This window comes from Lepidochelys kempii, chromosome 8, assembly GCF_965140285.1.
Source record: "Lepidochelys kempii isolate rLepKem1 chromosome 8, rLepKem1.hap1, whole genome shotgun sequence".
In the NCBI taxonomy this organism is placed as follows: Eukaryota; Metazoa; Chordata; order Testudines; family Cheloniidae; genus Lepidochelys; species Lepidochelys kempii.
The window spans coordinates 29,411,225-29,430,714 of record NC_136387.1 but is presented as its reverse complement, the minus strand read 5'-3'; the positions used below and the strand labels follow the sequence as shown (position 1 = coordinate 29,430,714).

The following is a 19,490-nucleotide window of genomic DNA, read 5'->3' as shown; positions in this document are numbered from 1 at the left end:
TGTGGCAAATGGTCAATTACAACTGGCCATTTGGGCAAGCTCAAATTTCCTGTATGTGTATAACTGTAGTCATTTTATAGTTTGGTGATGGTTTGAAAGTCAGGCTCTAAATGTCTAGAACTCTTCTGGCTGCAACAAATATTTGGCTGTGAAAATTACCTGTATCCCTACTTACACGCTACAAACAAATCCTTAATAATTAAAAATAAATGTTCCTCTTTTACACAGCATAGGATAGGTTTTAAAAAGTAGAATAGCCACCCAATGAGCTGGCACATCAAACTCTAAATGTGGCTTTTAGCTCCAAACTCCAGCAAACAATTCAGAGCAAAAACACCCTTTTTAGGCTGAATCCTGAAAATCAGATCCATTGGCACAGACCTCTGTACCCCCAAGAAACTTACACAAAGCTATGTAAAGGACGATCATTGAACAAACAAGACGGATGTACAGAGATTTTATATATATATATATATATATATATAGCATACAAAAAACTATGTTAAAAGAAAATTATTAATGTTGCGAAGTCAAGCACTCAGAAATCAGGAAATGCCAGATTTGAGGTCAGACTCCATGTGCATTTACATATGATACAAATTTCAATTACATAATGACTGGGGCTGTCAAGCGAGTAAAAAAATTAACTGTGATTAATCACGCAGTTAATAATAGAATACCATTTATTTAAATATTTTTGGATGTTTTCTACACTTTCAAATATATTGATTACAATTACAACACAGAACACAAAGTGTAGAATGCTCACTTTATATTTATTTTTGATTACAAATATTTGCACTATAAAACAAAAGAAATAGTATTTTTCAATTCATCTAATACAAGTACTGTAGTGCAATCTCTATCATGAAAGTTGAACTTACAAATGTAGAATTATGTACAAAAAAACCCGCATTCAAAAAACAATACAATGTAAAACTTTAGGGCCTACAAATCTACTCAGTCTGACTTCTTGTTCAGCCAATCACTAAGACAAACAAGTTTGTTTACATTTATGGGTGATAATGCTGCTCACTTCTTAATTACAATGTCACCTGAGAGCGCGAACAGGCATTGTAGCTGGCGTTGCAAGATACTTACGTGCCAGATGCGCTAAAGATTCATATGTCCCTCAATGCTTCAACCACCATTACAGAGGACATGTATTCATGCTCATGACGGGTTCTGCTCAATAACGATCCAAAGAAGTGTGGACTGACGCATGTACATTTTCATCATCTGAGTCAGATGCCACCAGCAGAAGGTTGGTTTTCTTTTTTGTGGTTTGGGTTCTGTAGTTTCCGCATCAGTGTGTTACTCTTTTAAGACTTCTGAAAGCATGCTCCACATCTCATCCCTCTCAGATTTTGGAAAGCACTTCAGATTCTTAAATCTTGGGTCAAGTGCTGTAGCTATCTTTAGAAATTTCACATTCGTATCTTTGCATTTTGTCAAATCTGCAGTAAAAGTGTTCTTAAAATGAACATGTGCTGGATCATCATCTTAGACTGCTATAACATGAAAAATATGGCAGAACGTGGGTAAAACAGAACAGGAGACATACAATTCTCCCCCAAGGAGTTCAGTCACAAATTTAATTAACGCATTTTTTTTAACGAGTGTCATCGGCATGGAAGCATGTCCTCTGGAACAATGGCCGAAGCATGAAGGGCATATGAATCTTTAGCGCATCTGGCACGTAAATATCTTGCGACAACAGCTACAACAGTGCCATGCGAATGCCTGTTCTCACTTTCAGGTTACATGGTAATTAAGAAGTGGGCAGCATCTCCTGTAAATGTAAACAAACTTGTTTGTCTTAGCGATTGGCTGAACAAGTAGAACTGAGTGCACTTGTAGGCTCTAAAGTTTTACATTTTTAAAGTTTTACACTGTTTTGTTTTTGAGTGAAGTTATGTAACAAAAAAACCCACGACATTTGTAAGTTGCACTTTCATGATAAAGAGATTGCACTACAGTATTTGTATGAGGTGAATTGAAAAATATGATTTCTTTTATCATTTTTACAGTGCAAATATTTGTAATAAAAAATAATATAAAGTGAATACTGTACATTTTATATTGTGTGTGATAATTTGCTGCCACTTGACCTGAGTAACTGACAGCGATAGTATGCTGTCGTCCTCTATGTGGACCGCATGAGAAGGGGATGAGACATACACTTTGCCCACGATCTGCACAGATATTTGCTGACAAAAAAGGAATAGGGAGATTCAGGAATCACAGGCTTCATTCCAGGCTCTGAAGGGAGAGTACTCGAGTGGGCACAGGTTCTTCTGTCCTTTCCTCCCAAGCTTGACCCCTTCTTCTCCCTCCCACCTGTCCCTCTTCTGTCTCTTTCCCACCCATGTTCCCATGTCCCATTCCCCTTAACAACCCAGTCTCCACTCCTCAGGCTTTTCGTCCACGTCTCCTTGCCAAGTCAGTCCTAGTCTCCCCCTCTGCCATAACAGCTGCAACCCTGAAGTGCCCACTATTAAAATAGTAATAACTTGTGTATTTGTAGTTGGAATGTTTGTTAAAAGCTTCATTATAAGCTCAGTAAGAAAGTACATGCTTACTAAGCAAAATCAGAGTCAGAACCATTCAGCAGCACTTGCTGTTGCACTGAAAGCAGTACTGAAACTTTAATGAAAGTTTACTAGCACACCTTTTTCCTGATTTCAATAGCCGGTGGTTGAACTCCATTCACCAGTAAACTGCTCAGTTGTTTGGACACAAAATCCTTTCTCAAGTGGACGTTAATAAAACCTTTAGAGAAAAAACAATGGTTGTTGGTGCTATAAAAGTATCCTTGAAAGCCATTTAATTGTGTTTCGTACCAAAGTTCACAATTCCCTAGATACAAGGAAAACACAGTATTTAAAACTAACTTCAGAACATCTTAATAAACTTTTTGTTTCTATAACAGGAAAAAACACATGATCACTCTCTGAAAAAATGATAGTTAATTTACCAGGTTATGAGAGACTGTTTTCCACAAACAAATTGCTATTAAGCAAAGATGTCTAAACTATACTTATCAAATGCTACAAGATCTGCTAAGTACATAACCTGCTTTGGGGTTTTTGTAATCAAGAGTGAACCCAAGAGTGAAATATTTGACAAAAAGTGTATCTTGGGGTGTTTTGCAAACACATTTTGCAAACACTTATATACGTAAGTGACATTACACAAAGCTGTTCCAGTGAGTTATCCTGAAGGCACTTACGCACATGAGGCTATGTGCTATGTACATGTGCCACCAATTACCATATATTTAAAACCACAGTGTCACAATTAGAAAAATTCAGACTCGCAGATTCACATATGGGCACTGCTTTGATTTTACTGAGCTGCAGGAAGAAAATTCACCCACTGATTCTAATGCAAGTGCTATTAAGCAGATTTTCTGCTGCTAAATTAATCAGGCAAAACTGAATGTAATTCATATTTTAATTCTATTTATAAAGCTAAAAAATAATCAAACTAGATTTTGTCTCCTTTATTGCCACTTGGTAGAATAGCTGCAACATCAAATTTAAATGTTGGGAAGGTACAACAATAGAGTGACCATACCAGGACCAGCGATTTCAACCTTCTCAATGTATTCGTTGTCAGGAATGTTTCTGGAAATGTTATCAGCAATTTCTCTTGGGCTCACTTTCTGTTCGTTGATTTTGGAAAGCATCTGAAATGTAACGAGAGGATTCAGTACAGTCTAATCCTGGGGGAATCTGATGGGAAATAAAATATAACCTGAGTTGATACTACACTGACAAGACCCACTAAATTCCTCTCTTCTAATAAAGTCTGTGGAATATTAAGAACTTAGTTCTGTAAGTATGTCACACATGGCATTCCCATGGGAGTTAATAGGAGTGCTACACACAAAGCCCTGACAAGATCTGGTCCTAAAACATGAGGAATTTGGTACCACCTTAAGATGTCCTGATGATACTACAGTTTATAACAGAAAAGTGCAAAGAAAAATATAACTGCAATATATATAACTAGCTAGTTCAAATATTGTCTTTGCTCATCATGTGCAACAGAGGTCTAAATATATCCTGCTTTTACACTGCTCGAAACTGGGTTTCCAGGCCTCACTAGTATATCTAAAGTGTTGATTTGCATATGCTATGTGAACCCCCAGAAAATCTGCATGGTTGCTTTTGAAAATCCCACTAAGCACTAATCATCATCATGGCAAATCTCAAAGAAACGTGGCCTTCTTGCAAATCAAGAGCCACTCGGATTGATCTCTGGCAAGGTGCTTAAACTGAATATACAATCAGACTACTTTATGTCTATCACTGGCAATCTCGTTGTGCCATCAAAACTTTTGGCATCCATATGATCACTGGCACGCACACTTTGGAATTCACTGATCTTCCATTCTTATATGTCCATACCAAGAAAGCTGTTGAAACTGAATCAGTGCTGGAGGCGACAGTTGTTGAGTTTGGCTTTGATTATTCTTGTTTCTGATCTTGTCCTCTCACTGTACACAGAGCAGCTGACAGAGATGCCACTGAGGCAAAAATGACCAATGAAACCTTGCAAAAGGGCCATTCTGGTAGCCTATGTGTAGGTGACAAATGTAAAACTGATGTCTGGAATAGTAAAACGTTGTCCAAAACACCTAAAGCCATCCACCTTGTCAATCAGTTGAAAACAAAATTGAGGATTATACATTTTTGTTCTCAGGTCGCCCCGATTAAGCACTCTGGCAATCTGGGCCTTTTCTAAGCTAGGTTTTTGTTTCAATCGAGTTAGCCAACCTAATCTGAAGCACCACTCAGCACCTAGTGAAAACCTTTCACATCATGCTAGCTGGTCTTGGCTGTAACCTAAGCTCCTTGCAGGTTACACCACAACCAGCTAGTGTGGTTTGAACTGTGCCTACACTAGGCGCGGAATGCTGTTTCAAATCATGTTCACTAACTGAATTTAAAACAAACAAAAAAAAAGCACCTTCTTTTCTAATTTAGTTACAACCCTGGGGTCAGCCAAAACCAGATCTGAAAATCCCCATAGTACCCAGCATCTGATGAGGGGCTCAGTTGGCTATTTGCACCTGCCCAAGCATTTAAAAAGTTGATGAGTGTGTGTAGAATTGCCCTTTTCTGCTTCTCCCATCACTCCTGCAAGCACAGAAAGGGAAAAGCAGCTTTAATATCACTTTTAAAAATATCAGTGACTAATTCCCCCACATCATGGCCAAATCCATTTTGGGGGATTTTCTATCCATTCAAGTGCACGTGAGGTCACTGTACTGCCCTAGCAGGCCCTGGGTGAAAACAAAAGGGACCTAAAGTGTTTTGAGTGACTTTGGCTGGAGTGATATTTAGAAACAGGGAGGGCAGCCATGGCTGGTGTGTACAGCATCATACAGCAGTGACTCTGAAAATCCCACCAGCTGGATGCCCAGTTTTGAAAGCAAATTTTTAAAAAGTAAGCACTGTCCACACTGTCCCATACAATTTTCCCTTGTTGTCCAAAAACTGGGCATATCAGTCCTCTGTAGAGCGCCAAAACTTCATACAAATCTTCAAAATTTACTTTACAAAATGTAACGAAGATCAGATTTTAAAACAAACATTCCCCTGCCCAATTTTTAATTCACACATTACAACAGTGTGCTAACAGTGTGCAAGTGTCTGAGAGCTAAAATGTGACACTGACTAGGAAAAAAACAAAAGTGAGAAGAATCATATGAAAAATAACTCTTCAATATAAACAGGGATGGGCAAATCAGAATTTTAAAATGTTTAGTTTTTATAATCAAACGTGTTATTTTTACCAAAGTGAAGGAAATGTATTGATTTTTATTATGATTTTTAATCTGACAGTGTATCTTTAAAACTATTACTTCAGAGAAATAACTACATAAGACTGAGCTGGGCTGCCATTAAGTATTGCAAATGACGTTCTGATATGTGAATCACAATCAGGCAGATCTGTTGCCTTGCATTAGGACTACTATAAGGAGAACAGTGCAATTAAATATCCATGAGCTTAGCAAATTTGTTGTAAAATAGCATTTCCTTCCATTAAACTTAATACAGGGTGGGGCAGAGGAAGAACACAAGTTCCCAAGTCCCCTGACTCTTTGAATCTTACAAGTTACCCTTTAAGAGGGCCCTGATATTTAAAATTGCATTGAGGACCTGAAATTCTGTGAGATAAATCAATTCACTGAACAAACTATGCATTCACGCTGCATGAAATCTGACATAAAAGTGTGTTTCATGGAATTTGATTTTCTTCTGTCATTCTGTGGTGTTTTCAAACATCTATCACCTTGTGAGGTAAGCACCATTTCACACCAAGGCCACAGGCTCTATTATTTTCTCAGTGATTTGGATTCCAGACTCTTGGATGTTTATACTGTTACCATCCAGTCCACCATGAAATGTTACAGCTTAACAAGTTTCAGTTTCAGATATAATGCGGCACTATATGATTCATTTGATCCTACCATCAACACAACATAGCCCGAGTAAAGCTTGAGAATAGGCAAGGAAAAAATCCTCTCTTTTCAGCAGCAATAACTTTAATCAACCGCTCAACAAGGGAAAAGCTGCCAAAACAGGGGAAATAAATGTTGAGCCAACAATTACAGGTGATGGTATCCAAGTCTTTATGAAGGCAATAACCCACATATCTGTTTCGCTAGCAGTGCTTTTGGCTGAACCCCAGTTACAATATACTAATTAGCTCCCAATAAGACAAAACACATTTGTGATGGCTGTTTCCGCATTGGCAGGTCAAACGGAGAGGCTGTTGGCTGGCATGTATCAGTGCTGCCCAGGGGTCAGAATCATTCCTGCTACCACACAGCAGCAGTGTACAGATTTCGGTCTCTTTTGAATGCTAGGTCATGTGACTCCCAAGAACTGCAAGGTGCACGTTATAACAAGGGAGCTTAACTGGAGTTGGAATCATGCTCCTGGGGGTGGGGGAAGAAAGGCCACATGGCCTTTACAATTCCATAGTGCCCAGCACTAGTTCCATAGTGCCCAGCACACTGTTAGTCCTGTATGAACAACAGAGAGTTCTAGAGCCATGTGTAAGGAAAGAACGAAGCCTGTATCAAAGTCCAATACAGCTAGCCTTAAGGCATCAGTTCCTCTGACAGTCTGGGACTTGAGAAACTATATAAATGACCCTCAAATGCAAGTACGCATTTGGGCATCAAGTAATGAAAACAAAGTAGACAGTACTGTATGAGAATCCTAACAATGACTTAATTGGGGTAAAGTGGCGGTCAAGAGATATTTAAAAAAAGACAATACTCTGAAAGTTTGTATCTGTGCAGTCACCCAAGGACCTGTTACGCTAAGAGACAGGCAGATCTTTCGGCTGAGGCTGTCATAATATGCTAATGAGATCTAAGGAAGACAACACACATTTGTGAGGGCTGTTTCTGCATTGGCAGTTCAAACCAAGAGGCTGCTGTCTGGCACGTACCAGTGCTGCCCAGGAGTGAAACCCCATGAGACAGGCAGTTTGCATAGCAGCTGTATATAACAACCCCTGTAGGTATGCCATGGGGAGACAAGCATTTTGCTTACTACAACAAGGGCTCTGAAATAAAGAGATATATGTTTAATAAATTAATAAACCCTTATTAATGAAAAAACTCATAAAACAGGAAAGCTACTTATGTTGAGAATTATAGTGTGGAAGACGTACGTTTATAAAGCGACAAAGACATGAATACATTGGAAGTTTGGATAGTTTCACAGCTATACTGAAATTCACTTTCTGTTAGTTCACAATGTACCTAAGTTACTCATTTTTCCCCAGAGCCTAATTTTGCTTCCTCATTATAACCCAACCCCTTCCGACTCTTCATTTGCTTCCTCTTTTATTTTGCTCCCCAGTAGCCAAAGTACACTCTGAAAAGGGCAACACTAAAACCATCAAGGAACCCTAAGAATATTTTAACCAGGTGTCAAAGAATTTACACACACACACGCACACACACACTCAACAGCAATGCCTGTTATTAAAGTTGCCAAACAATTTCCATTATAATCCCGAGATATCAGTAGCCTACAACGTCGACAAATTAAGTTTTGAGGCTGAAATTTTCCATGATTGATGTCTGCCTGAGGAGAAAGTTTGGTCAAAACAGGTCAGCCACTCTGAGACCAAAGTCAATGAAAAATTGATAGTTTTGGCTAGGATAGGATAGTTCTGACCATTTTTAAAAAAACAGCTCCAGCACTGCAGTGATATGGAGTAGGAACTTGAAATGCTCTCAGATTCTCCAGAGCTTTTGTGACAAGCTGATATTTATGAGAGAAGTCAGTTTTCTTGATTCTTTGGACAAAAGACTTGATTCCATTTTTCTTTTCTTTTTATGAGACATTGCTGATCTCATTTGATTTTATCAGAACTGCTTCCTTTTTGCTCAGATCTGCAATAGCTTTTAAAAATCAGACTGATCTTAAAAATGTGTTCTCCAGAAATTATAGAATCCAGACATTCCTCCTCTTGGGAAATGGGGAAAAAAAACAACAACTGCAATATATATAACTAGCTAGTTTCAAATATTATCTTTGCTCATCATGTGCACCAGAGGTCTAAATATATCCTGTTTTTATGCTGCTCAAAACTGGCTTTCCAGGCCTCACTAGCATATCTAAAGTGTTGATTTGCATATGCTATGTGAACCCCCAGAAAATCTGTATGGTTGCTGCAGTAATCAAACACACTCTTAAGAGGCAGCAATCCGGATTTATTCACTCTCTCATTTAAAAAACAAGGAACATTTCTAGGGCTCACCCAGAACCTACAAATTTGGCTGCAGCTTCACTAAAGAGCTAACCAGGCTCTTACTCAGGTTTTGTTCTTAGCCCAGCTTCTGTCCACAAACAATAACCTCTGATCTGAATTTGGTGGTGCTTTCTACCTGGACTAGCTGGCTTGTCTGGGTGTATAGACTAAAGCCCAAGTACTGCTCTCACTTGGGCTGGTAATTTGCACATTTTGCAGTGAGCAGGAAGGCTGAGCCACTCATTGTCCTCCAACATCTTCCCACAATTCCCCCCATGTGCCCAGAAGGATGAGTTCTTCCACAATTCACTGGGAAAGAATCAAAGAGCCTTAATCTACTGCAGCATAAAGAACTTTGAGACATACCCCAGAAGTCCTAGTGACACAGCTGGGTAGTACAGCCCCAGCAAGGATGGAGTAACTCAAGAGTGGCTCTGCAGTGTGGCTGCTCACAACCGAGTTGGCTGACCCTCGTGCCCATCATTTGGGTTAACTTTGCAATGAAGACATACTCTAAAACAACTCCACGCCATGCATTATTACTTGACATCCTTCTCTCCTTTATTATCCTACATCTCTCATAAAGCATTACTGACTCTCCCTTCCTGCAGTTTTTTTTTCCTCTTTTTTCATCGCCCACCCTCAACTTTCTTGGAATAACTTTGCTGAACAATGGTTAATATTACTGTTTTCTCACAGGTAGTTTGCAGAGCACACAACAGCAAACTATATAGTACGTTTTGCTGCATGTTATCTTTCGTTGGTGGTGTGCAGCTCAGGCAATGCATAATTTTGGGGCATACTAAGCCTGACATCATTGACTTATGTTACATTCATTAAATAAGGTGCTAAAAGTACTGCATTTGTGCATGAGACCACATTGCCCAGTTATAGCAGAATCCTGTTTATCTGGTCTAATTGGGACAATGATCAAAACTCTGGAGAAACTGGAGAATGAGAAAAAGGGATGCTACAGTGCCATCTAGTGGCCACAGGATAGATCGCCTGCTTCTGGCCCTGCAGTCCTGGTTGTTCTGTAACTGTGGAAAACCAGTAAAGCATTGGTCCCCAACCTTTCTGTGGCAATAGCACATTCCTATTCCCAAAAGACCGCAGCGGGCACCAAACACACCGCCGAGAAGCGGCAACGGAAAGAAGCCTCACTGCCGAAATGCCGCCGAGAAACGGCAACGCTTCTCAGCAGCATTTCGGCAGGTGGTTCTCTGGCGGCCACACTCGGCGGCAGCATTTTGGTGGCGCGGCGTCCTGCGGGCGCACACAACTGTCCCGGCGGGCACCACTGCACACGTGGGCACTGCGCTGCGGACCCCTGCAGTAAAGGGAGGGTCAGATAAATGGGGTTCTGCTAGGGTGACCAGATGTCCCAATTTTATAGGGACAGTCCCGATTTTTGGGTCTTTTTCTTATATTGGCTCCTATTACCCTCCCGATCCCCTGTCCCGATTTTTCAGACTTGCTGTCTGGCCACCCTAGGTTCTGCTGTTGTCTGGCTATGGTTCTACTGTTGTCTGATTAATACAACTAGAAGTCATTGTACAACATTATAGTAAGTGTGTGTTTAGGGTGAGGAGAAATAGTGGATTATTTTATGGGAACAAGTGTAAAGCATTTATGGCAATAAAATAATTAAGCCAGAGGTTCAAGCCTCTTTAACTTGCAATTGAAAAGTACTTGAAATGTTAAAAGAGCAACACATACCCCTTGAATGCACGAACACTGCCCCTTACCTAGCTACAAAAACCTAGACTTCAGAGGTAGTTAAGCTAGCCTTGATGGTCTTCAGAATCCTTTTATTCTTGCACTAATCATCAGAACAGAAGTCTAAGGGCCTGTTCCTATTGCACCCAAAATTCCCCAAGCTCAATGTCATCACATAAGTGAAGACTGCAGGATCAGACTCTAAAACGTGTCTAATATAGAACCTGATATTGCTTTGGATATATCATTAGAGAGCTTCATACCCCACAGAAGTTCCATGCACCAAGAATTGTTTTTAAATAGAGTTACCTTTGTTATGCTCATAGCACTGTTACACTGGTAATCCCCAAATTTGGGCTGCTGACTTGGCGTGACTGCTAGTGGGGGGTTTTCTAAATCCGGATATGCAGCCTTGATGGCATCTCTGAAGATCTCCTGAATGCGGCTGTTGATATTAATCATGCTTTTCACGGACTTATTTCTCTCCTCTTGAAGACTCTGAAAAAAAACAATGTCAAAACACTAAGGTTACAGTATTCTAGAAGAAGTTACTTCACTCTCACTCTAAAGCTGCCCGGAAAACCCGAGCAGATCAGGCTGGGGCCTCTAGATATTACTGAAATTCAAACTACGGAAAACGTCATGTGATAAAAGCATCACCACCAAAGAACCTGGCTTTCAGTTTCCACAGTACATAGTCTTTGGATGTACCCTACAGTTAAACATTCTCAAGCAAGCGCTACAAATTTTATTTCAGGAACTTCTTACTGACAATGGTCAGACTTAATACTGCCTCTGTTCCCACTGAAGTCAATTGGGAAAAGACTGGGCCTTTTCATACTGTATGCATTATGGGTGGTTCATGTGATGCATAGGAACTTGCCTGGATCCCTCTGCTTTGGCGTTAGTTTCACCCTATATACATATTTATTAAATAAATATCTCTTCTGAAATATGCCAATTATCTTTGTTGCTTTTACACAGCAACACCTTATTCCCTGTTTTTACTACTTTCTAGATTAAATAGTTTCTCCTACCATTCTCACTTTAACCTTCATTCCCAGATTTTTAGGACAGAACCCTACCCTTTGAAATTAACAGTGTTAATACTTTCACTGATTCAGGTATAGCAAACCTTTTCATACTTTTATGTATGTGGCCATTAGGTGACCTCAGTAGGGTCTCAACTCTAACAGGAGTGCCCTACTCCAAGAATGCAGAAGAGATTATAGGGCATGCTTAACTGACTACAGGCAATTATACCAAAACGTTATCAAAAAGCCACACTGTCCAAAGAATTGTGAAAGAACAGAGCTCTATAATATACCATTTACAACTGTGGCACCAGAGTGCAGGGTGAACAAGTTGTTACCTAGCATTAGCTATAACAAAATAAAATCTCTTAGCCTGATGTGAAGGAAAGCATTTACCAATATGTACTCTATTTTTCCTCCCTCACCTTTTGAAGAATGTTTAGCCGGTACTTAAGCTTTGCGTTTTCGTCTCGCAATCCTTCCAAACTTGGAGATACTTCCAAGGAGCCAAAGTTCTTCAGTCGATCAATCTCTGCAGCCAAGATCTTGATCTCTTTTTCCTGGTAAATAAAATAAAATAATGTCAGCTGCTATGTTTGCATCTGAGGTAACTCTTGGAGTAGATTGCAACAGAACTTTGATTGTTAGCTCATTTCTTTAAGACATAGCCCAAAAGGAAACCACTAACAAAGCCGAACACTGCTACAAAAGAGTAATTAGCAACTATTAGCACACGTTTCTTTTGACAGACTCCGACACTGAGTCTGTCATGTTGATAATGAAAATTCATAGTAATTATAGGTCTTGATCTCCCACACACTTAAACATGAGAGCAACTGTGCTCGCATGAGTAGTCCTATTAGCTTCAAAGACAGTACTGGGGCTTTAATAGGACTCCTCAAAGGGGAAAGCATCTGCAGGGTCAGCTCATCATTTTTTTTTTTAAAAGGTCTAATATTTTTGTAGATGAAAAAAGTACCTTACAAAACCACTCCTGTACAAAGGAAAAATAGCCCTTTAAGTAAAGTCTGAACAATAAGGCTATATTCAGTGCAGTAAGCCATTCTCCTCTGTCAACTGAGAGCTGGGAGGGCTACAGCTAAAGCTAAGTAGCTCCAAAGTTATAGCCCCGCCCACCCACTCCTTTCTTTTTGAAAGAAAAAAAAAAGCACACAGATACTGTCAAGGTTCCTCCCCCACTCTGAACTCTAGGGTACAGATGTGGGGACCTGCATGAAAAACCTCCTAAGCTTATCTTTACCAGCTTAGGTCAAAACTTCCCCAAGGTACAAAATATTACACCCGTTATCCTTGGACTGGCCACTACCACCACCAAACTAATACTGGTTACTGGGGAAGAGCTGTTTGGACGCGTCCTTCCCCCCAGAATACTTCCCAAAACCTTGCACCCCACTTCCTGGTCAAGGTTTGGTAAAAAGCCTCACCAATTTGCCTAGGTGACTACAGACCCAGACCCTTGGATCTTAAGAACAATGGACAATCCTCCCAACACTTGCACCCCCCCTTTCCTGGGAAATGTTGGATAAAAAGCCTCACCAATTTGCATAGGTGACCACAGACCCAAACCCTTGGATCTGAGAACAATGAAAAAGCATTCAGTGTTTTACAAGAAGACTTTTAATAAAAAATAGAAGTAAATAGAAATAAAGAAATCCCCCCTGTAAAATCAGGATGGTAGATATCTTACAGGGTAATTAGATTCAAAAACATAGAGAACCCCTCTAGGCAAAACCTTAAGTTACAAAAAAGATACACAGACAGAAATAGTTATTCTATTCAGCACAATTCTTTTCTCAGCCATTTAAAGAAATCATAATCTAACACATACCTAGCTAGATTACTTACTAAAAGTTCTAAGACTCCATTCCTGTTCTGTCCTTGGCAAGAGCAGCATTCAGACAGACCCAGACCCTTTGTTTCTCTCCCTCCTCCCAGCTTTTGAAAGTATCTTGTCTCCTCATTGGTCATTTTGGTCAGGTGCCAGCGAAGTTACCTTTAGCTTCTTAACCCTTTACAGGCGAGAGGAGCTTTCCCCTGGCCAGGAGGGATTTCAAAGGGGTTTACCCTTCCCTTTATATTTATGACAAGTACTTATGGCACCTTAGAGACTAAAAAATGTATTTGAGCATACTATCAATTCTCTATTTTCCATCTGAAATTCATACCATCAAACCTGGGTGCACAAGTACACTCATGCAAAGGCTTAACAAATCAGCTCACTTTTATCTGTGACTTCTCTTTCATACTATCTCAGAGTTTGGAAGAGCAAGAGTGGGAGATGGCATTATATGTGTAACCAAGAGAAAGAAAACCAGGAGAGGGAAGGAAAAAGCGCCATCTGTCTCACTGCTGCCATGGTAAGGTAACCTTTCCCCTGGACTAAACACAACTTGTCAATAGAGGGTCATACCTGATGACCACCTCAGGAGAAGCTGTGATGAATGCATTAAGCCATGCTGCCATCTCCAAAGGCTCTTTGGTCAGCTGTGATCTAGAAATCTTCCTCTCACTTGTGAATGCAAAATCTAAAGCTTTTTTTAACAAGATCAGTATTGCCCTTAAACTTAGTTGTTGATGCCTAAGATTCTCTTCTACAGATACGAGCCCCAAAAGCAACTACAAAGGAAGAGGGCAAATATCGTAGGAAATGAGGAGAGGTAGTGTCAGATGAAGTCAGACACACACAGAATAATCAGAAAAAGAAAAGGAGTACTTGTGGCACCTTAGAGACTAACCAATTTATTTGAGCATGAGCTTTCGTGAGCTACAGCTCACTTGAGCTGTAGCTCACGAAAGCTCATGCTCAAATAAATTGGTTAGTCTCTAAGGTGCCACAAGTACTCCTTTTCTTTTTGCGAATACAGACTAACACGGCTGTTACTCTGAAACCTGTCAGAATAATCAGAGTTATATCCCGATTTTTTCGTCATGTGTCAGTCTGCATCATGGCCTGAAAAACATACTAGACACTTACAAGCCAGAGAACTAAATCACAGGTAGACAGAAAAGACAAAGTGTGTATATGCCAATGAATTCCAGAGGCCAACCTCCACACGGGATGATGAGTTTCTGGCAGAGTGTTCTCTGGACTTGATCACTCCTCTCAGCCTCTGGCTAGCAGACATCTGGAGACCTGAAGTTCCACCCACTCTAGCTCTTGAAAGGAGAAAGAGCTTTCTGCCTCTTCTCCCCTCCCCATAAGTCTCTTGGCAACACGTCATCTGCACCTGAGAGAAAGATCAGCACTTGGCTCTTTCACCCAACCCACAGTGATTCCTCTGAAGCCAGCTATGGAGAGGAGGAACTCCTCTACTTCACCCCTCCCCCAATCTCCATTTTTGGAAGGTCTTCTTCCTCAGAAGTAACAATCCCTGACTCTGCTGCTGGTCGGAGCTTTCCCAAGCAGCTGTGCATGAAAGCGACATGACTTTGGCCAGTTTCATAGGGATCTGAATATCAGCAGCCAATCTGACCACAGTCTCTCTTATTTCAAACTGCCATTGCTTCACAAAATGAGCAGAGGCACTACCAGACTCAGGAAGACAAAGCAACATCCATTCACATTTGGAAGACTTTCTTCCTTACCATCTCTGACAAACTTTTCTTTATTTTAATTAATATGAAAGCTTAAATTGTGCAGAAATTGATGAGTTAGGCTTCCACATTCACTGGGAAAGGTTCATGGACCTACCTGGTATTCATCTGACCCCACTTCACAGTGATCTAACACTGGGCTGTCAGCCCAGATAGTAAACTTTGAATCAGAATTTTCTTTATGAGCAATGAAGAAGGCCTGACTGTGGTTGGTGTTTTACATTTTATGATTTATTTTTTACATCAGAGATGTCAAGAGTTTTAATGGCAGACCTCCTCAGTTTTATTGGAAGACTCATTTGAGGTCTCAGATGTAAGTGGTGGGACTTTTCTGAGACCTCCATGGAAGGGGACAGGCTATAGACTCCTTCAGAGACATAATTTCTTCCAAATGTTTAGTTAAGCAGATCTTACTATCAAACAAAATATAAAAATATAAAAAGATCTTCAAACACTCTTTCCCTTTCAGGAAATCTCTTGTTAAGTGTTGTCACAATCCTACTACATCTCCACCACCTTCGAGGGTAGACAAACTCTGAATTCTAATGGAGACAAAGCAGGAAAAAAAAATCTAAAAAAACTAAAACTTGTTGGCCTTCTGAGCACAACGCAAAGTAGCAAAACAAACCCATTTTTCCCCTTTGTAGATTACCTTTTTAAGCCAAAGTCATTATACTACTTAAGAATTGGACAAACACTTTTATTATGTGAAAGAGAAGGCTAACTTCACACATTGAGCTTTGATCCTGCAGTCAGGTTTCTGAAGATCCCTTCACCTATGGTGAGTTGCACTGAGATTGGCCCAAAGTTGCCCTTCTCTAAACTCTGGTGGGCAGCATAGTTCTTTTATTTTTGTGCTTTTATGTTTGATGTCTCCCTCTTCATTTTTTTCTATTTACCTCCCTCATCCCATCTGTTTGTTTCTTTCCTTGCCTTCCTGTGCATGTTTTTGCCTCTGACCTTTTCCTGCCTTCATTTTATTGCTCTCTTCAGCAATCACGCTTTATATGCACTTTGCTTGTCGAATACCAACAAGATTTATTACATGTGACTAATCTTTCCTTCTAAAGGTGAAAACCATGTACAGCAATTCTGAGGTAACACAATAGTTAGGGGGCTACCCTTGTAAGAAGAGACAAGGAAAGTACAGCAAAGTGGACCTGGAAGCAGGGTATTTTGTGAATGGCCAACAATGCATGGCAGATCTCTCTCTCTCTCAGAGATTTTGACACGTATGCTGAAATAATTAAGGGCTTTCCTACACACAAATGTTGTACTGCTTTAACTAAACCAGTATAGCTAAAGTGGTACAATCCCCCTAGCATGAATGCAGTTATACCAGCAGAACTGCATTCACATCAGGGGTTGTACCAGCATAACTGTATCAATTTTTTTTAAAAAAAGCAAACCCTAACCAACATAGTTATACTGATACAAAAACTGTGTGCAGAGAAGACCCTGGAGCACTATCAGAATCCCAGGCTGGTGTGGAATGAAGTTACAGGCTGGCATCTTGTACAGCAGCATTGTCACAAGAGGTGGCAGGATATTGGCCGGTCAGCATGGCATTGGCAGGGCTCAGATTGCTAGCCAGCCGGCAGCAGCGTGTTTTCTACTCAACCCTGCCTGACACAAAGACACAGTCCCTGCACCCGACGTGCTTACAATCTAAGCAACAGGCAGATGCTCCCAAAGGTGCCACCGCCCCAGTTTGGGAAGATCCTCCTGATTTTTCTACAGTGGCTCAAGGTGGTGAAGCGTCACCGTGGCGCTGTGTGGCTTCACCTCCAAAGACCCACATCCAGCGACACGGTCCCAGGTCCCTGTGCCACCCCTCCAGACCCAGCGCCACCTTCCCCCGGGCCTCAGGGCAGCCTGCCTACCCCGGGGCCAACAGAACCCCGCGCCGGGCCGCAGAGCAGCCTCCCCGCCGGTGCCACTGGACCCTCCCGGGTCGCAGCCTCCCCGCCCCCCGGTGCCACTGGACCCTCCCAGGCGGCGGAGCAGCCTCCCCATGGGGCATCCCCCGCAGACTCCCCACTACGAGCCCCCCGCCCACTGAACCCTTGCGCCAAGAGGACCCGTGTCCCTCACCAGCCCCCGGGGAAAGGCTGCGGACGGCGCGGGCTCCCTCCCCCCAGCCCAGGACGGAAGTGGGGGGTGGGAACCAGAGCAGCCCGCTGTATGGAGCCACCCGGCCTGGGGCGAGCGTCCCTCTCCCGGGGGAGGCGGGGCTGACCTGCTGCAGGAGCCGAGCGGAATATTGAGCCACGTGAGCCTCCATCCTCACCGAGGCCCCGGCGGCTAGGCAAAGCGGAAGCGGAAGCAGCTACGCGCCGGAAGCGGAAGGAACGTGCCGCACGGAGACGGGAAGGGGCGGCCCCACGGCTCGGTCCGACTCCGAGGGAGGGCCCGCCTCGCGCATGGGGAGGCGGGCCTGAGTTTAGTGCGTGCCGCAGTGCGCTGGGCCCGGCGCTGCTGCTCCCAGGAGAGCGAGCCCCGTCCCGTCCCGCCCCGCCGGCCAGGGGGCGGCTGGGGCTAGCCCCGGGCTGGAGTGGAGGCCGCCATCCTTCGCCAGAGGCCCGCGGGGGTGAACGCGCGGGGCTGCCGACAGCATGTCACCGTGACCCACGTGCGCACAGACACAGCGGTGGTTTGGCAGCTCGGTGGAGGGTCTGAGCGCGTAGCCAACTGCGCGGTGAGCACTGAACCGTCCTCGCAGGCGGAGAGTAGGAGTTAGTGTCCTTCCGCCAGAGCCTGCCCCTCTTTACTAAAGAGTGCCTGGGTGCCTGCCGAGTGTGGAGCTGTCTGGAAATAGAGGCTCTCCCTGTTTTCCCTGGGGTGGGGTTTGACTCTTAAAAAGGCCCAGAGTAAGTGAGTCCCAGGATTTTAGAGGCATGGCGGGCGAGGAAATATCTTTTATTGGACCAACTTCTGTTGGTGAGAGAGAGACGCTTTTTAGCTACACAGAGCTCTTCCTGGGGGCTGAAGAAGAGCTCGATGTAGCTGCAGAGTTTGTCTTTCTCACCAACAGAACCTGGTCCAGTAAAAGATGTTTTTTCACAGGCCTTATCACGTTGAGTCCAGGCTGGTCCTCCAGGAGCTGTGAATGCAGTGCCAGTCACCACCCTCCTTCCTTGGAGCAACCGTGACTCATTCAGCTGAATGTGCAGTGCTTCCTTCCATGTATGTGCATGAACTGATATGGTATAGGGGAGATAAACTGGGTGGGTTGGTGGGTGAGACAGGTGAGCTGCTACAGCAGAGTCAAGGAGGAAGAATTTACAGAGTAGAGGGGAATTTATGTCATTGCCAGGCTGCAGCTGGAGATTAATGATTACTGCCATGCCATTACAAGAATTTCCCAGAGTTCCAAGTTAAATGAGCAGCCTTGCTCAGTACCAGCAATAGCCCACATACAGTTTGTAGTGTTATTTCCCTTATTCCCACAATTGCTTTAATAAGACATTCTTATTGATGCTTCAGCATTGAAGTGCCTCTGCATAGCACCACTCTCCAGGCCCAGCCACGGTAATGGCAAGGGGTGTGATGGATTTTTGGTTGCACGAAACAATACAATTTTGGTCCCCATACCATGGGTAAGAGTATAGGGCAATGGCACTGAATATTGTTACTATGCTGCTACAGGTAGTGGTGGTTTTAGCTGACATCTCAGTGCTGAGAGTATAAGGTATAGAGAACATAGCTGCTGTTGGCACCAGGAAGCCACCCAAGCCCATATACCACTAACCTGTTAACTACATTTGTGTTAGCCAGTCTTACCATGGAATGGCATGGGATAGTGTCATACCACAAAGGAAGAAATAAGGGAACCATCCCTAGAAACCTTTGGGAGAGGATTGTAGAGTATCTCTCTGAAACTTCATTGAGAATACAAGAGACATCCCTATATGCATAAATACGATGCTCTACATAGCTCTCCCTCACGCTCCCCCAGCCTAACCCAACAGCAGAATGAAAAACAGATGCCAGCTCTACTTCTACGTGTTGTACTTACACCTCTTCTCATACAAGTAAAACAATGAGAAGTCAATACCTGTGTTTGTTAACTAGGGGATGGGCTAGGTGTTATCTTTTAATTTAAACCCTGCAAGGAAAAATGTATGTACACATTTATCCAAGGTCCCTTTCCCTTCTTTGGGCTCATCTGTGCTTGTCTGGTGGGACTGGCTAGATCAGTGGTCCCCAAACTGTAGGACACTCCCTCCTAGGGGGCCACGGAGGAATGTTCATGGGGATGTGGCAGGGTCGGGGCCAGCTGCCATGGTGGGCAGGGAGGGAGCACTACCTAACTTTGCTCCAGCCCCAGCC

At 42.6% G+C, this 19,490-nt stretch overlaps 1 protein-coding gene across 1 annotated transcript in view; it reads right to left on the bottom strand.

The window, feature by feature from the left end:
• The window catches only part of RARS1 (arginyl-tRNA synthetase 1), a 28,703-nt gene extending 11,187 nt beyond the window's left edge, over window positions 1-17,516 (bottom strand). Inside the window, exons 1-5 of the mRNA XM_073355948.2 lie at window positions 17,398-17,516; window positions 11,969-12,103; window positions 10,819-11,007; window positions 3,580-3,691; window positions 2,672-2,772 (exon numbers count right to left, since the gene is read on the bottom strand). Coding sequence (XP_073212049.1) covers window positions 2,672-2,772; window positions 3,580-3,691; window positions 10,819-11,007; window positions 11,969-12,103; window positions 17,398-17,442 — 582 coding nt within the window. The 5' untranslated portion in view covers window positions 17,443-17,516. The remainder of the gene's footprint in view (window positions 1-2,671; window positions 2,773-3,579; window positions 3,692-10,818; window positions 11,008-11,968; window positions 12,104-17,397) is intronic.
• Between the last annotated feature and the right edge of the window lie 1,974 nt (window positions 17,517-19,490).